The sequence below is a fragment of the Canis aureus genome, chromosome 1, assembly GCF_053574225.1.
Source record: "Canis aureus isolate CA01 chromosome 1, VMU_Caureus_v.1.0, whole genome shotgun sequence".
Classification (NCBI taxonomy): domain Eukaryota; kingdom Metazoa; phylum Chordata; class Mammalia; order Carnivora; family Canidae; genus Canis; species Canis aureus.
The window spans coordinates 58119972-58141857 of record NC_135611.1 but is presented as its reverse complement, the minus strand read 5'-3'; the positions used below and the strand labels follow the sequence as shown (position 1 = coordinate 58141857).

The following is a 21886-nucleotide window of genomic DNA, read 5'->3' as shown; positions in this document are numbered from 1 at the left end:
ATGTATAAAATAAATAGGCATCATTTTAGGCTACAGTTTTAGGTTATTAACTCACTAAACCTTTGACCAAGGTGGCAAACAGATCACTGTATTGTTGAGCTCAGTGCTTTTTCACACTCTGGGGTGTCACTCATTAGAGGGTCATAAAATCAATTTAACAAATAAAGAGTCACAATAAACAAAAGGGAAGAACAGACTAGAAGAGAACATGTATGGTTGCATCACAGGTATGGGATTTCTTGATGGGACCAACTTGTTCTAAAACTCAATTGTAATGATGATTGCACAATTCTGTGAATATACCAAAACCCACTGAACTGTGTACTTTAAATGGGTGAATTTTATGGCAAATGGAATATATCTCCCTAAAACTTAAAAAAGGAGAAAAAAGTAAGTACTATTCAAGATTTTTTCCCCCAACATGTGTGTGTCCTGTGTTGTTTGGTTAAATGTGTTTTGGAATTTGGAGACATGGTCAAAAAGGTTTGAAAGGTTGTGTTCAACTGGAAACCTAAAGTATTGCAGTTGAAATCATTGATATGCAGGTATAGTTATATACCAGGCATTTGAATTTCACACAAGGTAGTTGAAATGTATCAGCAAAAGCAGGACCAAGGCTGCACTGACGTGGCTGCTCTCTGACTTCCAGCGAGAATCGTGTGAGGTGGGCTGCAGCAGTGCCGAAGGTGCTTTTGAAGCAGAAGTGCTAGGTAAGCAGACCTATGCAATGGTCATTGAAAATACTCCAAGCCACTCTAGGGACCCGTGCTTATGTAAGGAGATTGGGCCATCTCTCTAACTATCTGGACTCTCACATGTATAAAAAATATATACATATGTTGGAAAAATTCAATAATTTCAGATGTGGAAGCCATTGTGATGGAAACTCAGCAAGACTCTTCTTTCAGAGCAAAATAGAGGAGACACAGTATCTGACTGACGTTTAGAATTTGACGTTTTGCCCTCTTCAGTAAGTGAAATCACTTCTATCTTAGGGAAAGAGACAGCTATGGATCCTACACAGACTTGGTATCAGGAAATGCCACTATTTTAATGAACCAAAAGCACAGGAGAATTTTATTTAGTGTGCATTTAATTATTCATCTACTAGCTGGTCAATAGAGTACCTACTATAGGCATGACTCCCTATAAGGCTCTGGGAAATTTACTGAATGTATAGAAGCTATGCCTCTTGCTTTTAGATTTTGAGTAAGTAGGGTACTTAGGTGTATGTCTCCAACTCCCTCTGATATCAGAGCAGGTTGGGTGTGTCCAAGTGGCTTTGTCCTACCATGTTAATTCTCTAGTGGTTTCTGAAGAACCAGCTCTTTGATAAGTCACGGTCTGGATGTTAGTAGCTTTCTTTTCCAGAATTTCCAGGGTCTTCCTCCTACTGGGAGATAGATAGCTCCTTCCAGACTCAGAAATGATCGATTCTTCCATTAGTTGTAGTCTTTTATTTCAATGGCTTGCTCCTTGCTCTCAGTGGCTGATGGAAATTGGGAGGATCTTGCTTTATAAATGTCCTGATTTGCTTCTGGTTCTTTAGACAGAAACTTGTCGATATTTCTGTGGAGAGATAGTGATACATTCTTCTCCTACTGTGAAGTGGGAGTTAGCTATGGATAAGATTTATATTCTATGCTTTCCAAACTGTGCACTGAGGTGCCCCAGTGCATTGCATCTACCTCATGGTGTGTTTTGAACATTTAAGGGAGACCTAGGATAGTTGACATCTTCTGGACATCATTGGAGCTACTAGTTGGAGGTAGTTCATGGTATAAACAATGAAATGCACTACATTCCTTTCTATAGCATATCTTTGCAATGCTGAGTTTTTTGGCAATTGCTGTGATAAAAAGCAAGTACCGTAAGAAACTCAGGGTGGAACAGGAAATGGGAACGGTGGTGCCCAATCCGATTACAATATTGGAGAAATTGTGCTGTTTCCAATAGGCACACAGATCCCATTCATGTACAGTTGTTTTTATTTAAGGATTAAGTGCCTTTATTGTCTTTCAATTTTTGTGTGCTATTTCTTTCAAACATATGCTGAGTTGAAAGGACACACATACTCAAGTTATAATACTTAATAAATGGGGCTGTTAGGTAATTCTTTTCGTCTAAGGAATTGTGAAAAGAATTCCTGAGAAACTAAGGATGCCAGAACTGGGAAAGCTTGGGAAACTTTGATTTACATTCTTTTCTTACGTTCCAAAGTTACATTATCAGCTTAATTATATAGTCTGTTAAAATACAAGTGTAATCAATGCTTTATTTAAAATTTCTCATTGGCTATGAATCAATATCTATATACTAATAACAAATGAGATGTACCACGTCTAAAAAAAGGCAGTTTTGTTTATAGACCACACCTTTAGTTTGTTATAATGAATCTTTTTGTGTATAGACCTAAGATCGTTTTTGGCTGTAACACATCTAGTACCTGGTCCATTTATCTGTGAGTCTGCTATATTATTCTGTCTTAGATATCATCCATGTCTCTTTTCCACATGGTAAAAATGGTAATAGTTAATAATATATTAAAATAAAAAGAACTATTATTTATTAGGCATTTATGAGTCAAGCACTGTTAAAAATAATTTATAGGTATTAGCTCTTTTTGAGCTCTGAGGTATAACTACTATTATTATCCCCATTTTACAGATGGGAAAAACGAGGCACAAAAGTGTATACATTTGCTTGGGACCACGTAGAAATTGAGGAACTTGGGGCACCTGGATGGCTCAGTGGTTGAGTGTCTGCTTTTGGTTCAGAGCATGATTCTGGGTCCTGGGATCGAGTCCTGCATCAGGCTCCCTGCAGGCTCTCTGCCTCTCTCTCTATGTTTCTCATGAATAAATACACAAAATCATAAAAAAAGGGGATGAACTTGAAGATGAACTAGAAAGGGCGTAACTTGATTTTAACCCAGCTGTCTGATTCCAGAGCCTTTTCTTGCCCATTCAGCTGTGTACTGAAAGTAGTATACAGCTCAGTTCAGCTTCTCTTTCTTGTTTTGTTGATCCTTGTCCTGATATTTTCAAACAAACCTACTTGACTTCTAATTTTCTGTACACATTGCCTTGGCTTTGAAACATATGTCTCCAGTTGGCTGTGAAGTTTACATTTACTTGTACTTACTCATAGAACTCTGGTCGCTTCTGCCCCGTTCTCAACTTACCTTCTTTCTGATTCTTTGGATCCTCTTCCTCACTCCACTGACAACTCCACACTGGACATCTCTTTAAAATGTCAACCTTAAAAATAAAATAGCCAGTTATCTTACCAATAAAATGAGTTAATTTGGGAATAGCAAAGGAATTGCAATTCGGGACAAGCAAACTATGGCAAACTGGCAAACCATAGGCAAGTCTGGAGAACAAAGGGAAGGTCAGGTTTTAGAAAGGAAAGGAGGAAATTGGGGAGGGATGTTTTGAGCAAAAGTTCACTGGAGAAGAACAAGAGTTTTCACTGGCTGTGCGCGTGGCTAGTGCATTGTTGTTGGAGCACAGAGGGATCTTCCTTCTTTTTCTTAAAAAAAAAAAAAAAGATAAAATTCCTATCTGAAAAATGTCCTCCTTGGCAAAACTATTCTTCACCTCCTTTGTGCTGGTTATGCAGGCTGCAATAAGTGGTGTATGTATGAGAGCTCCCCCTTCTGGTCTTCCTGACTCCATTTTAAATGAGGTGTCCTTTATTTTTTGACAAAGGTTTCCCACTGAATATTCCAATCCTCGTTCTTATCTCAAACCATAAAACCAGGGTGGGGTGGGAAATGGAACTGTGCTTTGCTTGTATAACAGCTAAAAATTAACCATAAATAGAATAATCAGCAGAGAAGGGTTGTGCTCTCTGTGGGCTAGCACCTCACATGACAATGGCTTTCTTTTTTTTTATTTTAATTTTTTTAAATTGCTATTTATTTATGATAGAGAGAGAGAGAGAGGCAGAGACACAGGCAGAGGGAGAAGCAGGCTCCATGCACCGGGAGCCCGACGTGGGATTCGATCCCGGGTCTCCAGGATCGCACCCTGGGCCAAAGGCAGGCGCCAAACCACTGCGCCACCCAGGGATCCCGGCTTTCTTTTTTCTGGGTCACAAAGCATTCTGGTAATAAGGAGTTTAATTAGTCCAGATTCAGTATCTATAGTTATCAGAATGGTATCAACTTTTAAGCAGGAAGAGTGAGATCATGGATGTTTGTATTTAGCCATTTTAAGCTTCTTACAAAAACGTATGTTTTCTCAAGTAGAGTAGTGATTGTTATTTTATGAAAGAAAGCTAATCCTCTAAGATCAGGAACAAGGCAAGGATGCTTGCTTTTGTCATGTCTATTCAGCATAGTACAGGAAGTTCTAACCAGAGCAATGAAGCAGGAAAAAGAAATAAGCCATCTGAATTGGAAAGGAAGAAGGAAGATTATCCTTGTTTGCAGGTAATATGATCTTATATGTAAAAAATGCTAACGATAGCACAAAAAACTGTTAGAACTAATAAATTCAGCAAAGTAGCAGTGTACAAAGTCAACATATGAAAATCAGTGCATTTCTGTTTGCCGATAATGAGCAATCTGTAAAGGTAATTGGGAAAGTAATTCCACTTACAATAGAATCAATAAGCATAAAATGCCTAGGAACTAACTTAACCAAGGAGGTGAAAAACTTGTAAAATAAAATACTATAAAACATTTCTGAAACAAAGAAAACATAGATATCCCATATTCATGGATTGAAAGATAATGTAGTTAAAATGTCAATGCTAACCCACCGCAACCTACAGATTTAATATAATCCCTATCAAAATCCCACTATCTTTTGCAGAAATAGAAAGACCCATTCTTGGGACCCCTGGGTGGCTCTGGTTGAGCATCTGCCTTTGACTCAGGGTGTGATCCTGGGGTCCCGGGATCCAGACACGCATTGGACTCCTCATGGGGAGCCTGCTTATCCCTCTGCCTATGTCTCTGCCTCTCTTTCGGTGTCTCTCATGAATAAATAAATAAAATCTTAAAAAAAGACCCATTCTAAAATTCATATAGAATTTCAAGAGACAACGAACCCTAAAAAGAAGAACAAAGCTAAATGACCCACTCTCCCTGATTTCAAACTTATTACAGTAATAAGCTACTGTAATCAAAACAGTGTGATACCAGCAAAAAGACAGACATACAGAAAAATGAACTAGAAAAAAAAAGAGTCCAGAAATAAATCCTATTTAGATGGTCAAATGATTTTTGACAAGGGTGCCAAGACTCTTTAATGGGGAAAAGAGAATCTTTTCAAGAAATGATGCTGGAAAAATTGGATGTCTACATGCAAAAGAATGAAGTTGGACCCTTACATAATTTCATATGAAAAAATGGATTCATGACCTAAATGTAAGATCTAAAACTATAAAAATCTTAGAAGAAAAAATAGAGCAAAAGCTTTACAACATTGGATTTGGCAATGACTTCTTGAATATGACACCAAAGGCACAGGCAATGAAAGAAAAAATAGACAAATCGGACTTTGTGAAAATTAAAAAAAAATATGTGCATCATCAGATACTATCAACAGGGGAAAAAGGCAACAATAGAATGGGTGAAAATATTTGCAGATCATATATCTGCTAAGATAAATGACATCCAGAATATATAGGGACTCCTAAAATTGAACAACTCAACAAACCAAACAATCCAATTCAAAAATGGCAAAGGACGTGAATAGATGTTTCTCCAAAGAATATATACGAATGGTCAATAAATGCTATTCAACATCACTAACTGATTAGGGAAATGCAAATGCGAAGTACAACTAAATACCACCTCACGCTCATTAGAATTGCTACTCTTAAAAAACCCAGCAAAATAAAAGTGTTGATGAGGATGTGAAGCAGTTGGAACTCTTGTGCACTGTTGGTGGGAATGTAAAATGATTATAGCCTCTGTGGTAAACAGCATGATGGGTCCTTAAAAAAATTAAAGGCAGAATTACCATATAATCCAGCAATGTGAATATATACTCAATAAAGTGAGGTCTTGAAGTGATATTTATACACCAATGTTAGACACTTCTTGTTCAATTCACAATAGTTAACACATGAAAGCCATCCAAGTAGTCCATTGACAGATGAATGGCTAAGCAAAACTTAATATATACATACAATGGAATGCTATTCAGCCTTAAAAAGGAAGAAAATTGACACGTGCTACAACATGGATGAACCTTGAGGACATTAAGTTAAGTGAAATCAGCCAGTCACAAAAGACAAATCCTGTTTGATGCCACTTAGGTGATGTATTAGAGACAGAAAGTAGAGACAGTAAATTTGCAGAGACAGAAAGTAGAATGGTCAAAAAAAAAAAAAAAAAAAAAAAAGAAAAAAGAAAAAGAAAAAAGAAAGTAGAATGGTGTTTGCCAGGGGTTGGGGGAGCCAGAATGGGGAGTTAATGTGTAATGGGTAGAGTTTCAGTTTTGCAAGATGAGAAGAGTTCTGGAGATGAATGGTGGTTATGGTTGCACAACAAGATAAATGTACTTAAGTATCACTGAACACACTTAAAAATGGTTAAGATGGTAAATTTTATGTTATGTATATTTTACCATAATAAAAAATTGGGGGAATTATAAAGCAAGCTGAAGCATTATATCAGTCACAATTTTGGAAGATAAAAAAGTAAAATAAAATAACTTCATTCCAGTGGAAGCTACCATTCGAAATTCTAGCCCCTTGTACAGGGCCTGGAAGTAGCACCAATACATGCGTGATGCCAGTTGCAATGTTGACGTAGGAAAGACGTTAGGGTTTGAAGCTGACAGCCAAGAAAGAATTTTTGAGACATCTTTGGTGCAAAAAGGTGGTTTTATTAAAGCACAGGGACAGGACCTGTTGGCAGAAAGAACTGCACTGGGATTGTGAGCAGTGGTGCTTTCAAGTGGGGAGGGGGCTAGGGAGAGCTCAAGTCTCTCAGGAATTTTGGAAGCAAGGTTTCCAGGACCTTGAGGGGGCTAGCTATTGTTGGGAAAAGTCATTTATTACTGTCTAATAAAACCTGAGTCATGAGACCCTCCAGATGTTTATCAGTGGGTCATATGCTTCGGGGATGAATTGCCAACCCATATCTTGGGGAGTAGAGATAAAGGAAGTTTCCAAAGGAATTTTTATATGTTAAAGAAGACCTACAGGGTCCTGGGGGTCAGGCTAAGATTGCCTTTTGTCCTTAGCAAAGTGTCAGCATCCAGGCAGTTGAGTCCCTAGAGGAATGTCACTCTGCCTGTTTCAGGGACTTGTTAATGGGCTGTAAGTAGTAGGGAAATTTAATAATTTTTCTTCTGCCTTTATTTCCCACATCAATGCTATTATGTTACTAATGTTTAGAAGTCATGAAATATTTTGCAATATAGACAGATGAATATAGAATTCTTTGGAGTATAATTACTTGTACATATAAAAATAATTTATTGACAATCTAGCAATAGCAACAGGATTGTAGTATAAAATTTAAAAAAATGTGTTGGGGTATATACTCCTGGCACCCAGCCCCCTCATGTATACTAAGGAAGCAGTGTCTTAAGAGAAAACTGTACGATACTCCATGTTGCTTGCCTGGGGAAAAAAAAAAAAGCTAATAGTGAATTCTATGGAGAAAACAAGATGCCAGACTGTTTAGCTGATTTTTAAAAATAAACCAATTGAATATGTTCATTTATTATTCAGGTGAGTTACTGTGTATTTGTAACGAGAGACTCCTGAAAGCATGAGATAAACAGATACCCTCTCTCCTGATTTGAGGGCCGGAGGTGCGTGGTAAATGAAATCTTGTTCTCTCTCCAGAAAATGCAGACTTTCCCACTGCTCCCTTTGCTTCTTCCATTGGAAGCCACAGTGTGACGTTACGATGGAAATCTGCCAACATCTCCGGAGTAAAATATATCATTCAGTGGAAATACACACAACTTCCTGGAAGCTGGACTTATACTGAGGTATGAAAAGCTGCCTGTGTGTGTACACATGGGTTTTTTTTTCAAAGTATTGAAAGTGCCAAATACTACATATTATTATAGGCATAAAGACATTCTAAAGAAGATTCGAGGATAAGATGACTGGTTGGATTTAGACGAATTTTAATCTCTGCTACTCTGTGACGCCTTGAGGTTAAACCCTTTATGTTTGAGGAATACATCTTGTTAGACATATATTTTCCTCCTTCAGCAAAGCATCACATAACCCACTACCCATATCCTTGGTCATTATCTGCCCATCCCACTTACAATGATTCCAACCAGCGTAGAGGGCAAGAAAGTCACGTAGGACTGTCCCCTTTGGGAAAGCACGAGCAAGTTCAGAGAAAAATAGCCCCAAGACACTAAATATATTAACACATAGAAAAATTACAGTAAAGCTTTGAGGTCAATGCCAAATAATTGAGTCCATAATTTTGCAACTTTGAAGAAGGAGAGATTTTCAGTGTGAATTATGCAGACTGCCATGTGGAGGGCTCAGCTCCGAGCCCCCGGCCGCTGTTTCTTCTGGGCTGGCAGGCCCTGGGGTCACCTTATATCCAAAAAGTCCTGCACCTTTGACAAACTCAACTGTGCTCTTGAGCCATAGTGCTGTGGCAGTGGTTCTGTGAACGCTGATTATTGATCTCTCACTGACGTAGGCCGTGTCCAAGCCCTCCTACGTGGTGGAGCCCCTGCATCCCTTCACGGAGTATATTTTCCGAGTGGCCTGGATCTTCACAGCCCAGCTACAGCTCTATTCTCTGCCAAGTCCCAGTTACAGGACTCATCCTTCCGGAGGTACAGTGTGTCCTTGTTGCTCATGAGATAGCAAGATTATTCCAAAGCCTTAGTTCAGTTTTGTTTTGTTTTGTTTTTAAGATTTTATTTATTTATTCATTAGAGACACACAGAGAGAGATAGAGGCAGAGACACAGGCAGAGGGAGAAGCAGGCCCCATGCAGAGAGCCTGATGTGGGACTTGATCCCAGGTCTCCAGGATCACACCCTGGGCTGAAGGCAGCGCTAATCCACTGAGCCACCAGGTGTCCCTCAGTTTGGTTTTATTTTAAATAATAAAATAAATCATTCCTTCGTTCATCGATCCATTCGGGAATTGAGTACCCAACCAGAGGCCCTGTGGCGCTCTGGGTGCTCACCCTGGCTCTGTGATCAATACCAAACTCCCTGTTCTTGTACAGCTCACCTTTCGGCAGAGGAGACACTACTCTAAGCATAATAAATATGGAAAGTTGTCTTCTAAGTGGGAAAATGCTGTGCACTCTGGTAAGAGGAACATTTTGAACAGGGTCTGTCCATCAGGGGCTTGCGAGTGGTATGTGGGGGTGAAGGACAGTCAGGTTACAGCAGTGACCATGTTGCGGAATAAGCCCCAGGAAGCAGTTGGCAGTCAAGGACAGATTCAAAGCAGGGAAGCAGTTGTTTCCCATGCTTCTGAAAAAGGTAATTTTGGCAATTATGCATAGAATGAATTGAGAGCATGAGAGAGAATGGGAAGAGTGGGAAGCACGGAGGTAGAGCCATCAGCCTGGAGGTTATGATACTACTTTACCATTTTATCAGATATGATTTTTTAAAAAATATTTTACTTATTTATTCATCACACACACACACACACACACACACACACACACACACACAGAGGCAGAGACATAGGCAGAGGGAGAAGCAGGCTCCATGCAGGGAGCCCGACGTGGGACTCAATCCCAGGTCTCCAGGATCACGCCCTGAGCCAAAGGCAGACGCTCAACCACCGAGCCACCCAGGCATCCCTGATTTTTTTTTTTTTTTTTTTTAATGGCACATATCTTGGAGCATTTTCTGATTTCTTCTTTTGAAGATGTGACTTCCACCAAGAAAGGGGCTCAGGCCTAGAGTGTTTTAGGGGGTGTGCATGCCTGGGGCAGACTCTGAAGGAAGGTTGTCTGGTGTCCTTACCCTCAGGGTTCACCGAACAGACCTGGGAGGACTTAGTCCAGGCCAGATGCTAGATGTCCCCACCCTTCAGTTCTGGAGATCTAGCACCGTGCAAAGAGCCTCACGTTGAACTAGGCTGTGACCGAAGCGTAGCTGGACGGCTGATGCACCTGCTTGTGGCATTTTCCCCTCCCCTGATCGGTGCTCTCTTATTGCTTATCAGATTTAAGGCTGTGTGTGGCCACCTCTGCTGGCCACTCCCTGACCATCCTCAGAAGCTCAGGTCAGACACTGGCCTCGGGCAATATTTGAAATGTTCCAGATCGGAGTGGAGTCTATGGATCCTTCTTTGTTCAAGGCAATGCCTTGTGTATTCCAACAGTGCTGGAACATTTTCTGATGCTGGAGAGATAACATGGTCCAGGGCCCATGGCTAGTCAAATCAAAATAACCAAGGAGGCAAATTTTGCTTTCCATTTTTGGAAATTTCCTTTCTCCTGGATTTGCAAGTCCTCATGCCCTCCAGGTTTCCTGACCTACACTGGATCCTTTCTATGGATAGCACCTCATTTGCCAATTCTTTCTGACTATTCGAGCCACATTAAAACTTAGAGCTACCTGTTTTGTGTTCCGTGCCTCATGGCCCTAGTGTCCTTTCGTGATGGGAAATGTATGATTTAGATGGTATTATTATCTTTTAATTGGGTCCCTTAGGAAGATAATTTCTTTCTTTTTTTTTTTAAGATTTTATTTATTTATTCATTAGAGACACACAGAGAGAGGCATAGGGAGAAGCAGGCTCCTTGCAGGGAGCCCGATACGGAACTTGATCTCTGGACCCAGGATCACACCCTGAGCCGGAGGCAGATGTTCAACTGCTGAGCCACCCAGGTGTCCTTGCAGATAATTTCTTAACCAAGTGGAATGGACATTAGCCAAGGAATATCTTGCCCACCCTGACTGGTCTTTCAGGGAGGATTTTTGTGGGAGAGATTTGGATAAGAATCACAGCTCACCATGTAGGTGGCATCCAACTGGCTTCAAGTGGAGCAGATCATGTCTGAGCATTGACCCTAATAAATTGGGTTTTTTTTGACATTCTGATTCTAATTTGTGAGAGATGACTGATACCGCTCTGTTCACCAATGTGACTGGGTGCATGGAGCAGAGGAGTCGACACAATGATGTTTGTGTTTTTTAAAGATTGGTCTGAGGTTTAAGGAGGAATCATATTGGAGAAAGGCTGAGAGATCAATAAACAGGCCTTTCATAAACTCATGCAGGGGCTCCTGGGTGGCTCAGTCAGTTGGGCTTTTGCCTTTGGTTCAGGATGGTCAAGCTCCTTGGGATCCAGCCCCATGTGGGGCTCCCTGCTCAGCGGGGAGTCTGCTTCTCCCTTTCCCTCTGCCCTACCCCCTCCACTCATGCTCTGTCTCCCATTTTCTCTCTCTGTCAAATAAAAAAATAAAAATCTTACAAAAACCCACCTCATCCAATGTGCAGGCTGCACGGTCTTATTTCTACCAACTGCCCTGAGTCAGGAGTGATGCAGAGCATTTGCCAAAAGTGTTCAGAGGTTGGGAAGTCTACACGAGAACAAAGTGAATCAGAGTGTGTCTTTCTACAGGAAGAGGAAATGAAAAAAGTGTGGCTTCAGGGGGTGGGAGCTATGAAAAGTTGGTGGACACAGGAATGGCAGACAGGCTGTTAGATCATTGGTTTTTCTTTCTGTTCTTTGATACCTAGGTAGCTTCTCTCATCTGTGCTTAATGAATTAATGCATGTTCCTTCAATCCTCCGCAAGGGAGAGGGTGCTGCTAAAGCACAGTTACCTTGGATCCCAAGGGAGCTTGGGAGCTGTGGGAAGGAACACGCAGTCCGGGGCAGCAGAGCTGATGCCAGCAAGCGGGAAGCACTCCGTTCTAATCCAGGCTTATCTGAACCTGTATCTTCAGCTGGAGCTAGTCAGGCTATAGCAAGCACTGGAGTGAGTGAAAAGGCCCAGCATTTACTTCTTTCAACTCAGGTTAATCATTGATTCCTGTTTTGTTATAGATTCTCTTCTCCTTCCTAAGCCCATTTCACCCCAGTTTGAACTCACTCAGATCTCTGGAGATTTTTGATAACTTTCTTTCTAGAACATTGATCCTATTTGCATACCTCCGCATTTCACTGGAGTTCATAAATTAGATGCAAAGAAAATTACATTTGGGGGGATCCCTGGGTGGCGCAGCGGTTTGGCGCCTGCCTTTGGCCCAGGGCGCGATCCTGGAGACCTGGGATCGAATCCCACATCGGGCTCCCGGTGCATGGAGCCTGCTTCTCCCTCTGCCTGTGTCTCTGCCTCTCTCTCTCTCTCACTGTGTGCCTATCATAAAAAAAAAAAAAAAAAAAAATTTAAAAAAAAAAAAAAAAAGAAAATTACATTTGGAAGAGTCCCTTGGGAAAGTGGCCAACTGGTCTCATGTAGGGATCAAGAGTTGCAGCTCATAGATATCTTACCCCCTTCTCTCTATCATGTATTTTGAATATTAATAAAAATATTTAGTTTACACTACAAAAAAACAAGACATTTTCTCCCATGCTATTTACATTTTGGCTTGTACATTTTCATGCTCACCGTGTCACCATTATTTTCTCTAGTTCCTGAAACTGCTCCTTCCGTTCGAAATATTGAGAGCTCAAGTCCCGACACCGTGGAAGTCAGTTGGACGCCACCCCAATTCCCAGGAGGACCTATTTTGGGTTATAACATAAGGCTGGTCAGCAAAAATCAACAGTTAGATTCAGGAACACAGAGCACCAGTTTCCAGTTTTACTCCACTCTACCAAATACCACCTACAGGTAAGGATTAAGTGGTGCAAGGAAAATGTAGCCAGCATGGCTACAGGCATGGTCATTATTAAAGAAATATGGCCCCAAAGTAGTTTAAATGTATTTGGAAAACTCCCATTGACTTTGTGCTGTTGGGTTGAAGTTATTGTATTTCCCTCAAGTTTGAATGTTTCTGAGATTACAGTGTCCTAAGCAAAAACATTCTCAAGTATTTCTATGTATTTCTATTATATTCAGAGGGCCCTTTTAAATAGGCACCTGTAAGACATCATAAACACCATAAATACCATTTCTTCATTTAACTCAACACGAAAAAAGTAGGGAGGGGAAATTGTGTGTGTGTGTGTGTGTTTTATTAACCATTAGGGGGATTATTTTATTATTGTTAGCTTTCCCAGCATTTGCTAAGGCCTCTTTAAATCAGGGTAGTCGTGGGGGTCATGCAGATAGCAGAGTTTAGTCTTTGACCTCTGTGACCCTGAACTGTTCTATGCGGAATGCAAACAAGGATGTGATTGATGGTCATTTCAGGGCTGAGCAGCAGCACAGAGTAACTAGATACGCGCATTGCCACATTGTCCTTTAAATAGAAATATTATTGCTCCTTCTCTTTTTATCTCATGTTCACACCATGCCATGTGAAACACATCTCTCTAAATTGTTTTTGGAATAGGTTTTCCATTGCAGCAGTAAATGAAGTTGGTGAGGGGCCGGAAGCAGAATCTAGTATTACCACTTTATCCTCAGCAGGTACAGCCTGGGAATGCCCCTTTCGTTCCCCGGGAACCGAGAGGGTGGCTAGGGTGGGTTCACATCTCCGAGTCCTAGCTCATCCATCTGGTTGATCCCAGGAACCCCACCTCTTCTGCCCAAATAAACACTGTCTTTTGGTGTCTGGTAAGCTCCGTTTTTTTTTTTTTAATTTTTTTAAAAATTTATTTATTTATGATAGTCACAGAGAGAGAGAGAGAGAGGCAGAGACACAGGCAGAGGGAGAAGCAGGCTCCATGCACCGGGAGCCCGATGTGGGATTCGATCCCGGGTCTCCAGGATCGCGCCCTGGGCCAAAGGCAGGCGCCAAACCGCTGTGCCACCCAGGGATCCCTAAGCTCCGGTTTTAAATGAATCCCACCCAGTGTTTGACAAAGAGAAGTTACTGGACCCAAAGATTTTATTTTATTTTTTATTTTTTAAAAATATTTTATTTATTTATTCACAAGAGATACAGAGAGAGAGAGAGAGAGAGAGAGAGGGGCAGAGACACAGGCAGAGGGGGAAGCAGGCTCCATGCAGGGAGCCTGATGTGGGACTCGATCCTGGGTCTCCAGGATCACACCCTGGGCCTAAGGCAGGTGCTAAACCACTGAGCCACCCAGGGATCCTGACCCAAAGATTTTAAATTAAAATTTAGGAATTTCAAAATTAGAAAGAAAGATTTAGGGGTAAAAAAAAAAATTGGCCTCATACAAACCCTTAGTTTCAGGTGAAATCACTAGTGGTTGAGACTCAACATTTATACACTTAGGGATACCTGTCATCTTTTTGCCCTCACCTTTATATATTTTGTCTCATCCTTTAATACAGATCAGATATCTTTTTCTTCCATTCTCCTTTAGGTTTTTAAATCCATCAGGACCCACTAATTTACATTTTACCGTTTTGAATATTCAGTCTACCAGTCTACCAAATTAGCTTTTGCTATTATTTTGGAAGTGTACCATTTTTTTTTCCACTTGGGCATTTTAACAATTGCCTTGAGAGATTGAATATGTACCGTATGATGCCGGTGTGGGAAAAATAATGCATGAAAATGCTTTCTAAGAAGCACTGGAAATATTCTGGGGACACGAGTAGTCGTCTGGACCGACACAGGAAGATTCGAAATTCTAGGAGCCTGTCTCCTATTTTCACCAGAATCCCATCTGCCGAATGGACTGCCCCTTCCCCTGATACGCACGCATCTATGCCAGGAGGTATTGAGTGTCGTCTATCACTGGCCTTTGGTTTTTTTTGGCAGTTACTGGACTCTAGGAAAGGAGAGGCATTTTTGTTATGCAAGAAGCATCCGAAAGGACGAGTTAAATATAGAGCAGGCTTAAGGTTGCTGTTACTGCAATTATTGCATAACTTTTATTAATTGCCCTAAAAGTGTTCACCGACGCACCCGCCTCAGTCTCCAACTGAGTGGGACGTCAAGCAGACTTCTACAGTCCTCAGATTTCATTGCTCTCAGGACTTTTCTCTGGCCTCAAAGGGAAAGATCGTTGAAGACAACACAGAGACAGGCAATGTCTGTCTGGTGTTACGCAACAGCCCAGTCTGGCCTGGGCTGGACCACCTCCACCGAGCAGTCACATTCTCATGGCTGCGGGTAATGAGCTGAGCTCCTCCTGGCACAAGTCTGTTGAGAATGGTCATCCCCTATGTGGTGTTATCTTAGGGGCATTTAGGGGCACATACATATAAACCCTACTTGCTCCACACTCTACTTCCCATCCCTAATCGTGGAATAATGTGATTTTTGCCACAGTTAAAATGCCCCGGTGCCTTCAGTGAAAAACCTGACCAGCCTCTTCCAAGCGTTACTTGCTTTGCTTTGAAGGATGGTAACAATTTTTTTGCATGTCAGTGTGCATGTGGTTGGTCTGCCTATAACTCATGTTATTGTTTTAGTTCAAGAAGAGGAACAGTGGCTCATTTTATCCAGAAAAGCTTCTCTCAGAAAGAGATCTTTAAAACATCTAGTAGATGAAGCACATTGCCTTCAGTCAGGTGCTATCCACCATGACATTACAGGTCAGTATGATGGAAAGAAGTGTTTCCTTTGTGTGGAAAAAAAAAAAAAAGACCCAGATTGACTTCTATTGTAATCTCCTTATTAAAAATAAAAGAAATAAATTTTCTGTCATTTTTTTTGGTTGTCATATCATAACACACATGTATTTGCATGGCTCTTCTAGGAATATCAGTTAATGTCCACCAGCAAGTCATTTATTTCTCAGAAGGAATGCTCATATGGCTGAAAGAAGCTGCCAACATGTCTGATGGGTCTGATTTGAGAGTTTTTTACAGAGGTTCAGGATTAATTTCTTCCATCTCTGTAGACTGGCTTTATCAGAGAATGTATTTCATCATGGATGCACTGGTTAGTCTGGGAATTTAAAGTGAATAATTAGATATTGATAGTCGCATGCGTATCTTGGTATATCTACAAGGAAACACAATTCTTTCATTCAATGAGTACTTAGTGAGTCCTTTTTTTTAAAAAAAAGATTTTATTTATTTATTCAAGAAAGACACAGAGAGAGGCAGAGACATAGGCAGAGGGAGACAAGAAGGCTCTCTGCAGGGAGCCTGATGTGGGACTTGATTCAAGGACCCTGAGATCATGACCTGAGCCAAAGGCAGAAGCTCAACCACTGAGCCATCCAAGTGTCCCTCAGTGAGTCTTTACTCAGTTTTAGACACTAAGCACTGAATCATAGATCTGGACTATAGGAGAGTCTTACTCTTACCTAAGACTAGTCTTGACCTACCATGAAATCATCTTTGTGATTTTACAGTCATGATTTTGTGATATTAATAATTCATTTCTCCTAAGAGAGTGGTGGTGCCCATGCTATCACTAGATAAGACTGTCAATCATGATTAAAATCAGCTGCAAGCATTTAAAATTATATAATAACCAAAGGTAATTTTAGTAGTCTCTGAAAATACAGTATTATTGAAATCTTTGAGAAGACAGTCTTGATGTGTTTTGACTTTCCTTCTTTCAAAGGGACAGGCTTATTACAGTCACCATGGCTAGATGCCCATAAACTTGGATACAGCTTCAATATTAAAAATAGTCGAAGAGTACCTGACCAGCTCAGTTGGTAGAGCGTGTGACTCTTGATCTCTAAGTTTGAGCCCCATGCTGGGAGTAAGGATTACTCAAAGCAAAACAAAACAAAAGATCTTAAAATTAAAAAAAAGTTGAGTGCTTCCACAAGCCAGGTTAAAAAAAAGATATTTGTATGTCATTGATGTAAACAGGATGCACACTCATTAGGATATAAAATTTAATTTTAAGTTTTTTTTAAAATTATACCTTGAAAAGCGGTATAATTAGTACAGTTAGTACAATTCTCAGGACAGAACAGACAATCAGGAAATACTTTTTGTGAGAGAGGGGGTGGGGGGGTGGGTGACACATTAAAAAATAAAAAAAGAAATACTTGTTGGCCAAACTGAATACAGGCAGACACTGATCTATGGATGCGTGCTTGATTCTCTAGGTGTACGTCTGTGATTTAGGAAACTGCTCGAACACTGAGGAGATTACACCTCCCTCAATTACCGCACCTCAGAAAATTGTGGTTGATCCATACAATGGGTAAGTGTTAGCCTTATTCATAACTGTGAGTTCTCTTCCTCGGCAAGAATTTATGGGAAACCTGCTTGATGATGAGACATCATAGAACCAGAGAATCCAATTGATGTATCTTATTTCAAAAGTAATTAAATCTGGGCAAAGTTTGCATTCTATAGAGCCATGAGGAGATTTCTTGCCAACTTGATCCACAACTTCTCAAGTTGAGTCGATTTTCTTCTCCTTCATAGCAAAATACAGGTAGGTGGGAAAGACAGGTCTTCCCAGGTCTCAGGGACCTGGGTTCCAGTCCTGGATTTGTCATTCTTTTATGGCATGACTCCGGGCCTCATTGTTCCCTCAGTGCCCCCTGCCCCCGTGGAAAGCCCTTCTTGGCTGTGCTTCCTTCTTTTATTGTTTACTTAATTTTGTTGAGCAATTTGGCCCCAGTTCATTTCCTTGGTCCCATTCTCACACCTATCAGAGGCTGGCTTAGCTAGAACGCCGCTTACCACCTATCTTCTGATACAGGTATTGATGGTTAATGACAAGTAAAAATTTCCTATTTTAAATAACTATCCCCCGCCCAACACACACATAAACGGATAAAATAGACACATTCTAGCTCAGCTGTCTTGCTTAGATTGCGGTCTGACTTGGAGCAGGTAACTTTGTGTCTGTGACTTTTCCTTTGTCCATTCATATATAGAAGATAACAATGCTCACCCAGTTGGGTTATTACAAGGATGAAATGAGGTATTCCCTGTCAATATATTTTGTGATCCCCAAATATACGTAAATGCAAAGGATGAAAATGCAGAAAATTATTTTGGGAATATTATTTCTTAGATGTGACCAGACAATAACAGGTTAATAGTTAATAAGCAAGACCACATTTATAAGATGAAACGTTTTTCTTTCCTATAGAAATAAAATTGTTCTCGCTTTGAATGAAAAAAGATATATATATAGGCCATGGCACTTTTTATTTTTCATGAATTGATTTTCTTAAAAAAAGGTTGCTTATTATTGATCTGAAATCAGATTTTCTATTCATATTCATTCATAATTTACTAGATACTTATTTTTTCTTACTTCGTCTTATTTTATTTTGATACTTATGTTTGACTGAATCACTGATTCAAGAATATGTTTTACAAACACTGTGATGTGTGTACAGTAAGGCCCTTGGACTCCCCAGATCTTATTTTTCTCATTTGTAAAAGTGTAAGATTCTATGAAATGGAACTTTGCCGCTGGAAATTACAAAATGATTCATTTTAGAAATAAACTTCACCCATTTAAATAAATAATAATAAATATATGTATAATATTATAATGTAATAATAAATATATTTACATCAATAAATATTTATAATAATCTATAATATTTATAATAAATATACTCATAATATATTATTATAATGTAAATGTAATTTAAATATAAATATTATAATGTATAATATTATAATATATTATAATAAATATACTATAAATTTATAATATAATGATATATAAATATTCTAACATAATATTTATAATATAAAATTTACAATATATTTATAATATTATTTGTAATGTTATAAAATTATAGTATAATATCATATAAAAATATGACAAGGTTAATAAACTTCACCCACTAAATCAGTCACTCAAAATACATCTCAGTGAGGTCTTTGTTTTTTTTTTTTTTTTTCAATGAGGTCTTTGGTGGCTCTTTTTCCTGTTATATAAAATTGATTTGCGCTTAGATTTTGAAATGTGACTAGAAATGATAATGATAATATTAATTAGGCACTTAATATGTGCCTTTTGGTGTAGTACTTCCAAAAATTCACTTAATTCTTGTTCAACCCTATGAGGTAGGTACTTTTACTATTTCAGTTTTATAGATAGGAAAGTAAAGTACAGCTTAGTAATTGCCCAAGATCACACAGCTCTTTTGCAATGCAGCCAGTATTTGACTTTCAGGGCCTGCCTTCTAATCATCTCCTTGTACAATAATAAAATTTCCATAAAAATCAGCATACGACTTTTAGCAATACTTTGTATACGGTGTTTCTAAGGAACTCCAGATGTGTGAAATCATTTATTCTCCTGAAGCGGTTTCCTTTATGCTGTTATTTTACGACATTGAGTTATTCACTCATTGAGTCTGTATTTAGGCTAAACCTCTTCTCTTCGTACCCCACTTTGGTGCTTCTTCTCACCTCTGCCCTTTACCCCCACACCCCAGCTCTGCACACTTTCTCTCTCTTTTCTTTCCCCTCCAAAGTAGCAATGAGGGTTAAAGATCTATCCTCTCTCTGCTTCAGTACCAGTATTGTAATCTTCAGCCCAAATCTTCCTCTTACCTACTCTGAAGTCCCTCTCTGTTCCCTTAATAGCTTTGAATTTGGGAAACTAAAGCAAGCAGTTAAAAGCCAAGTTGTTTCTGCTTTTTGCTTGCTACAACCCCCTCTTAAGAAAAAGAACATCACATCTCCACAAAGAGTTTATATTTCAGGATACTATAGCAGAGGAGTCGAGCATATTGATAAAGATTTGGAATAGTCATCAAGGAGAACAAGGGTGGGACTTAATAGGACAAGGAAAATAATTCAACAGTTGTGATGAAAGGTCGGAATCCTGTGAATCCATGGGGTTGTGATAAGAAAGATTTACTAAGCAGAGGTATATATATATATATATTTTTTTTTTTGAGAGATAGAGATAGAGATAGAAGGGTGGTTGGGGGAGGAAGAGGGAGAGAGAGAATCTTTAAGCAGGCTCCATACCTCAGGTGGAGCCAACTCTAGAGCTTGATCTCATGACCTGAGCCAAAATTAAGAGTCGGACACTTAACCGATTAAGCCACTCAGGTGCCCCAGCAGAAGTGTACTTTTGTTAACATTTGTCTCCATAATCACAAATTCTAAATTAGCTTCATCCAAATTAATAGTTTTTAAAAAATATTTTATTTATTTGACAGAAAGAGTGAGCGCACGAGAGAGAGAGAGAGAGAGAGAGAGAGAGAGAGAGAAGCCGGGGGTGGGAGTGAAGAGTAGAGGGAGACAGAGAAGCAGGCTCCTGGCTGAGCAGGGAGCCTGATGTGGGTTTGATCCTGGGATCATGACCTGAGCTGAAGGCAGACACTCAACTGACTGAGCCCCCCAAGCATCCCTAAATTAATAGTTTTATATTGTAGTTAAAACTCTATTTACAGATTTGGTTTATGAATGAAATATTTTGGTGGTATTTTCTTTTTCATTATTAAAAATCCACCCACACTGTTACCATGAGATTTGGCTCCAAATTAGATGTCTTTTTCAAAATTCTTCCACTGGCTCCTTCTAACTTCTGGGTGCTGTCTCTTGTGGGGTATTTCTTCATGATTTGTAAAATGATAGCTCTATTGCCCCCCCCCCCCATTGTAAATATATATATATAAACAGTCTGCTGCAAAATGCCAAGTAGTTCTGCTGGATAGTTATAGCGAAACAGTAACTGGTTTCAAAAAATGGATTAAATGTTTTTGCTTCCTTCTATTTTATTACTCACGACGCGTGGGAAAATGGATCGAAAGAATTAGATTTAAGAATATGTGCATTTTGGAGAAAAGTGTTTTACAATATGTAACATGTTTGGCCCTGTAATTTTTATATAATACGCTTTCCTTCAAAAGTGGGCTTCAGGGATCCCTGGGTGGCGCAGCGGTTTGGCGCCTGCCTTTGGCCCAGGGCGTGATCCTGGAGACCCGGGATCGAATCCCACGTCGGGCTCCCGGTGCATGGAGCCTGCTTCTCCCTCTGCCTGTGTCTCTGCCTCTCTCTCTCTCTCTCTGTGTGTGTGTGACTATTATAAATAAATAAAAATTAAAAAAAAAATAAAATCTTAAAAAAAAAAAAGTGGGCTTCATTACCCTTTCTGCTCTTAAATTCTGATTCTTTATAAAGTCACACATGTCACTGGAAGACTAAGCATTGTAAGGGAGGCTGAAATTTTCCAAGGTTGCAGCTTCTACCTGGAATGAATAGTGCTTGTCTTTAGTAAGTGCCTTTACCCTTTCGTACCTGGGGACACCCTGCACTTAATGACTGGTGCGATAAATGGTTCTGATTGCAGAACAGGACAGAGCAGGGGGCTGAGGTTATTCATCTACACTTGCATTGGATCACACCAGGCTTCTTTTGCTCCTATGTCAGGTATGTCTTTTACCTCCTGAAGGACGGCATTTATAGAGTAGATCTCCCTGTGCCATCTGGTCGGGACTCAGAAGCCCTACGCATTGTGGAAAGTCCCACATTAAAGGACTTTGCAGTGAAGCCACAGTCCAAACGAATCATCTACTTCAATGACACCGCTCACGTCTTCATGTCAACGTTTCTGGACGGCTCTGCTTCCCACCTTGTCCTAGCTCCTGTCTCCTTTGCTGACGTGAAGAGCTTTGCTTGTGAAAACAACGACTTCCTTGTCACAGATGGCAAGGCCGTTTTCCAACAGGACTCTCTATCTTTTAATGAGTTCATCGTGGGATGTGACCTGAGTCACATAGAAGAGTTTGGATTTGGTAACTTGGTCATCTTGGGCTCCTATGCCCAGCCGCACCCCCTGCCCGGCCGCCCGCAGCAGCTCTCCGTGCTGTTTGGCTCCCACCAGGCCCTGGTTCAGTGGAAGCCCCCTGCCCTTGCCATCGGAGCCAGTGAGTGCCCCCCCACCCCAGTGTTGCTGGAAGGAGGAAAGTTTGAATTGCTTGACATTGTGACTCAGTTTTGAGAACCTGTATGTGATCACTCA

At 40.1% G+C, this 21886-nt stretch overlaps 1 protein-coding gene across 6 annotated transcripts in view; it reads left to right on the top strand.

The window, feature by feature from the left end:
* Positions 1-21886, top strand: part of ROS1 (ROS proto-oncogene 1, receptor tyrosine kinase) — a 121250-nt gene that overhangs the window by 16020 nt on the left and 83344 nt on the right. For all 6 annotated transcript variants that reach the window (XR_013381554.1, XM_077900790.1, XM_077900797.1 and 3 more), the window contains 9 exons: positions 650-710; positions 7819-7967; positions 8648-8786; positions 12567-12768; positions 13433-13509; positions 15433-15555; positions 15720-15904; positions 17037-17134; positions 21295-21791. Coding sequence is in view for 5 of the 6 variants with exons in the window: in XM_077900790.1 (XP_077756916.1) it covers positions 650-710; positions 7819-7967; positions 8648-8786; positions 12567-12768; positions 13433-13509; positions 15433-15555; positions 15720-15904; positions 17037-17134; positions 21295-21791 (1531 nt within the window). In the remaining variant the exon portion in view is untranslated. The remainder of the gene's footprint in view (positions 1-649; positions 711-7818; positions 7968-8647; positions 8787-12566; positions 12769-13432; positions 13510-15432; positions 15556-15719; positions 15905-17036; positions 17135-21294; positions 21792-21886) is intronic.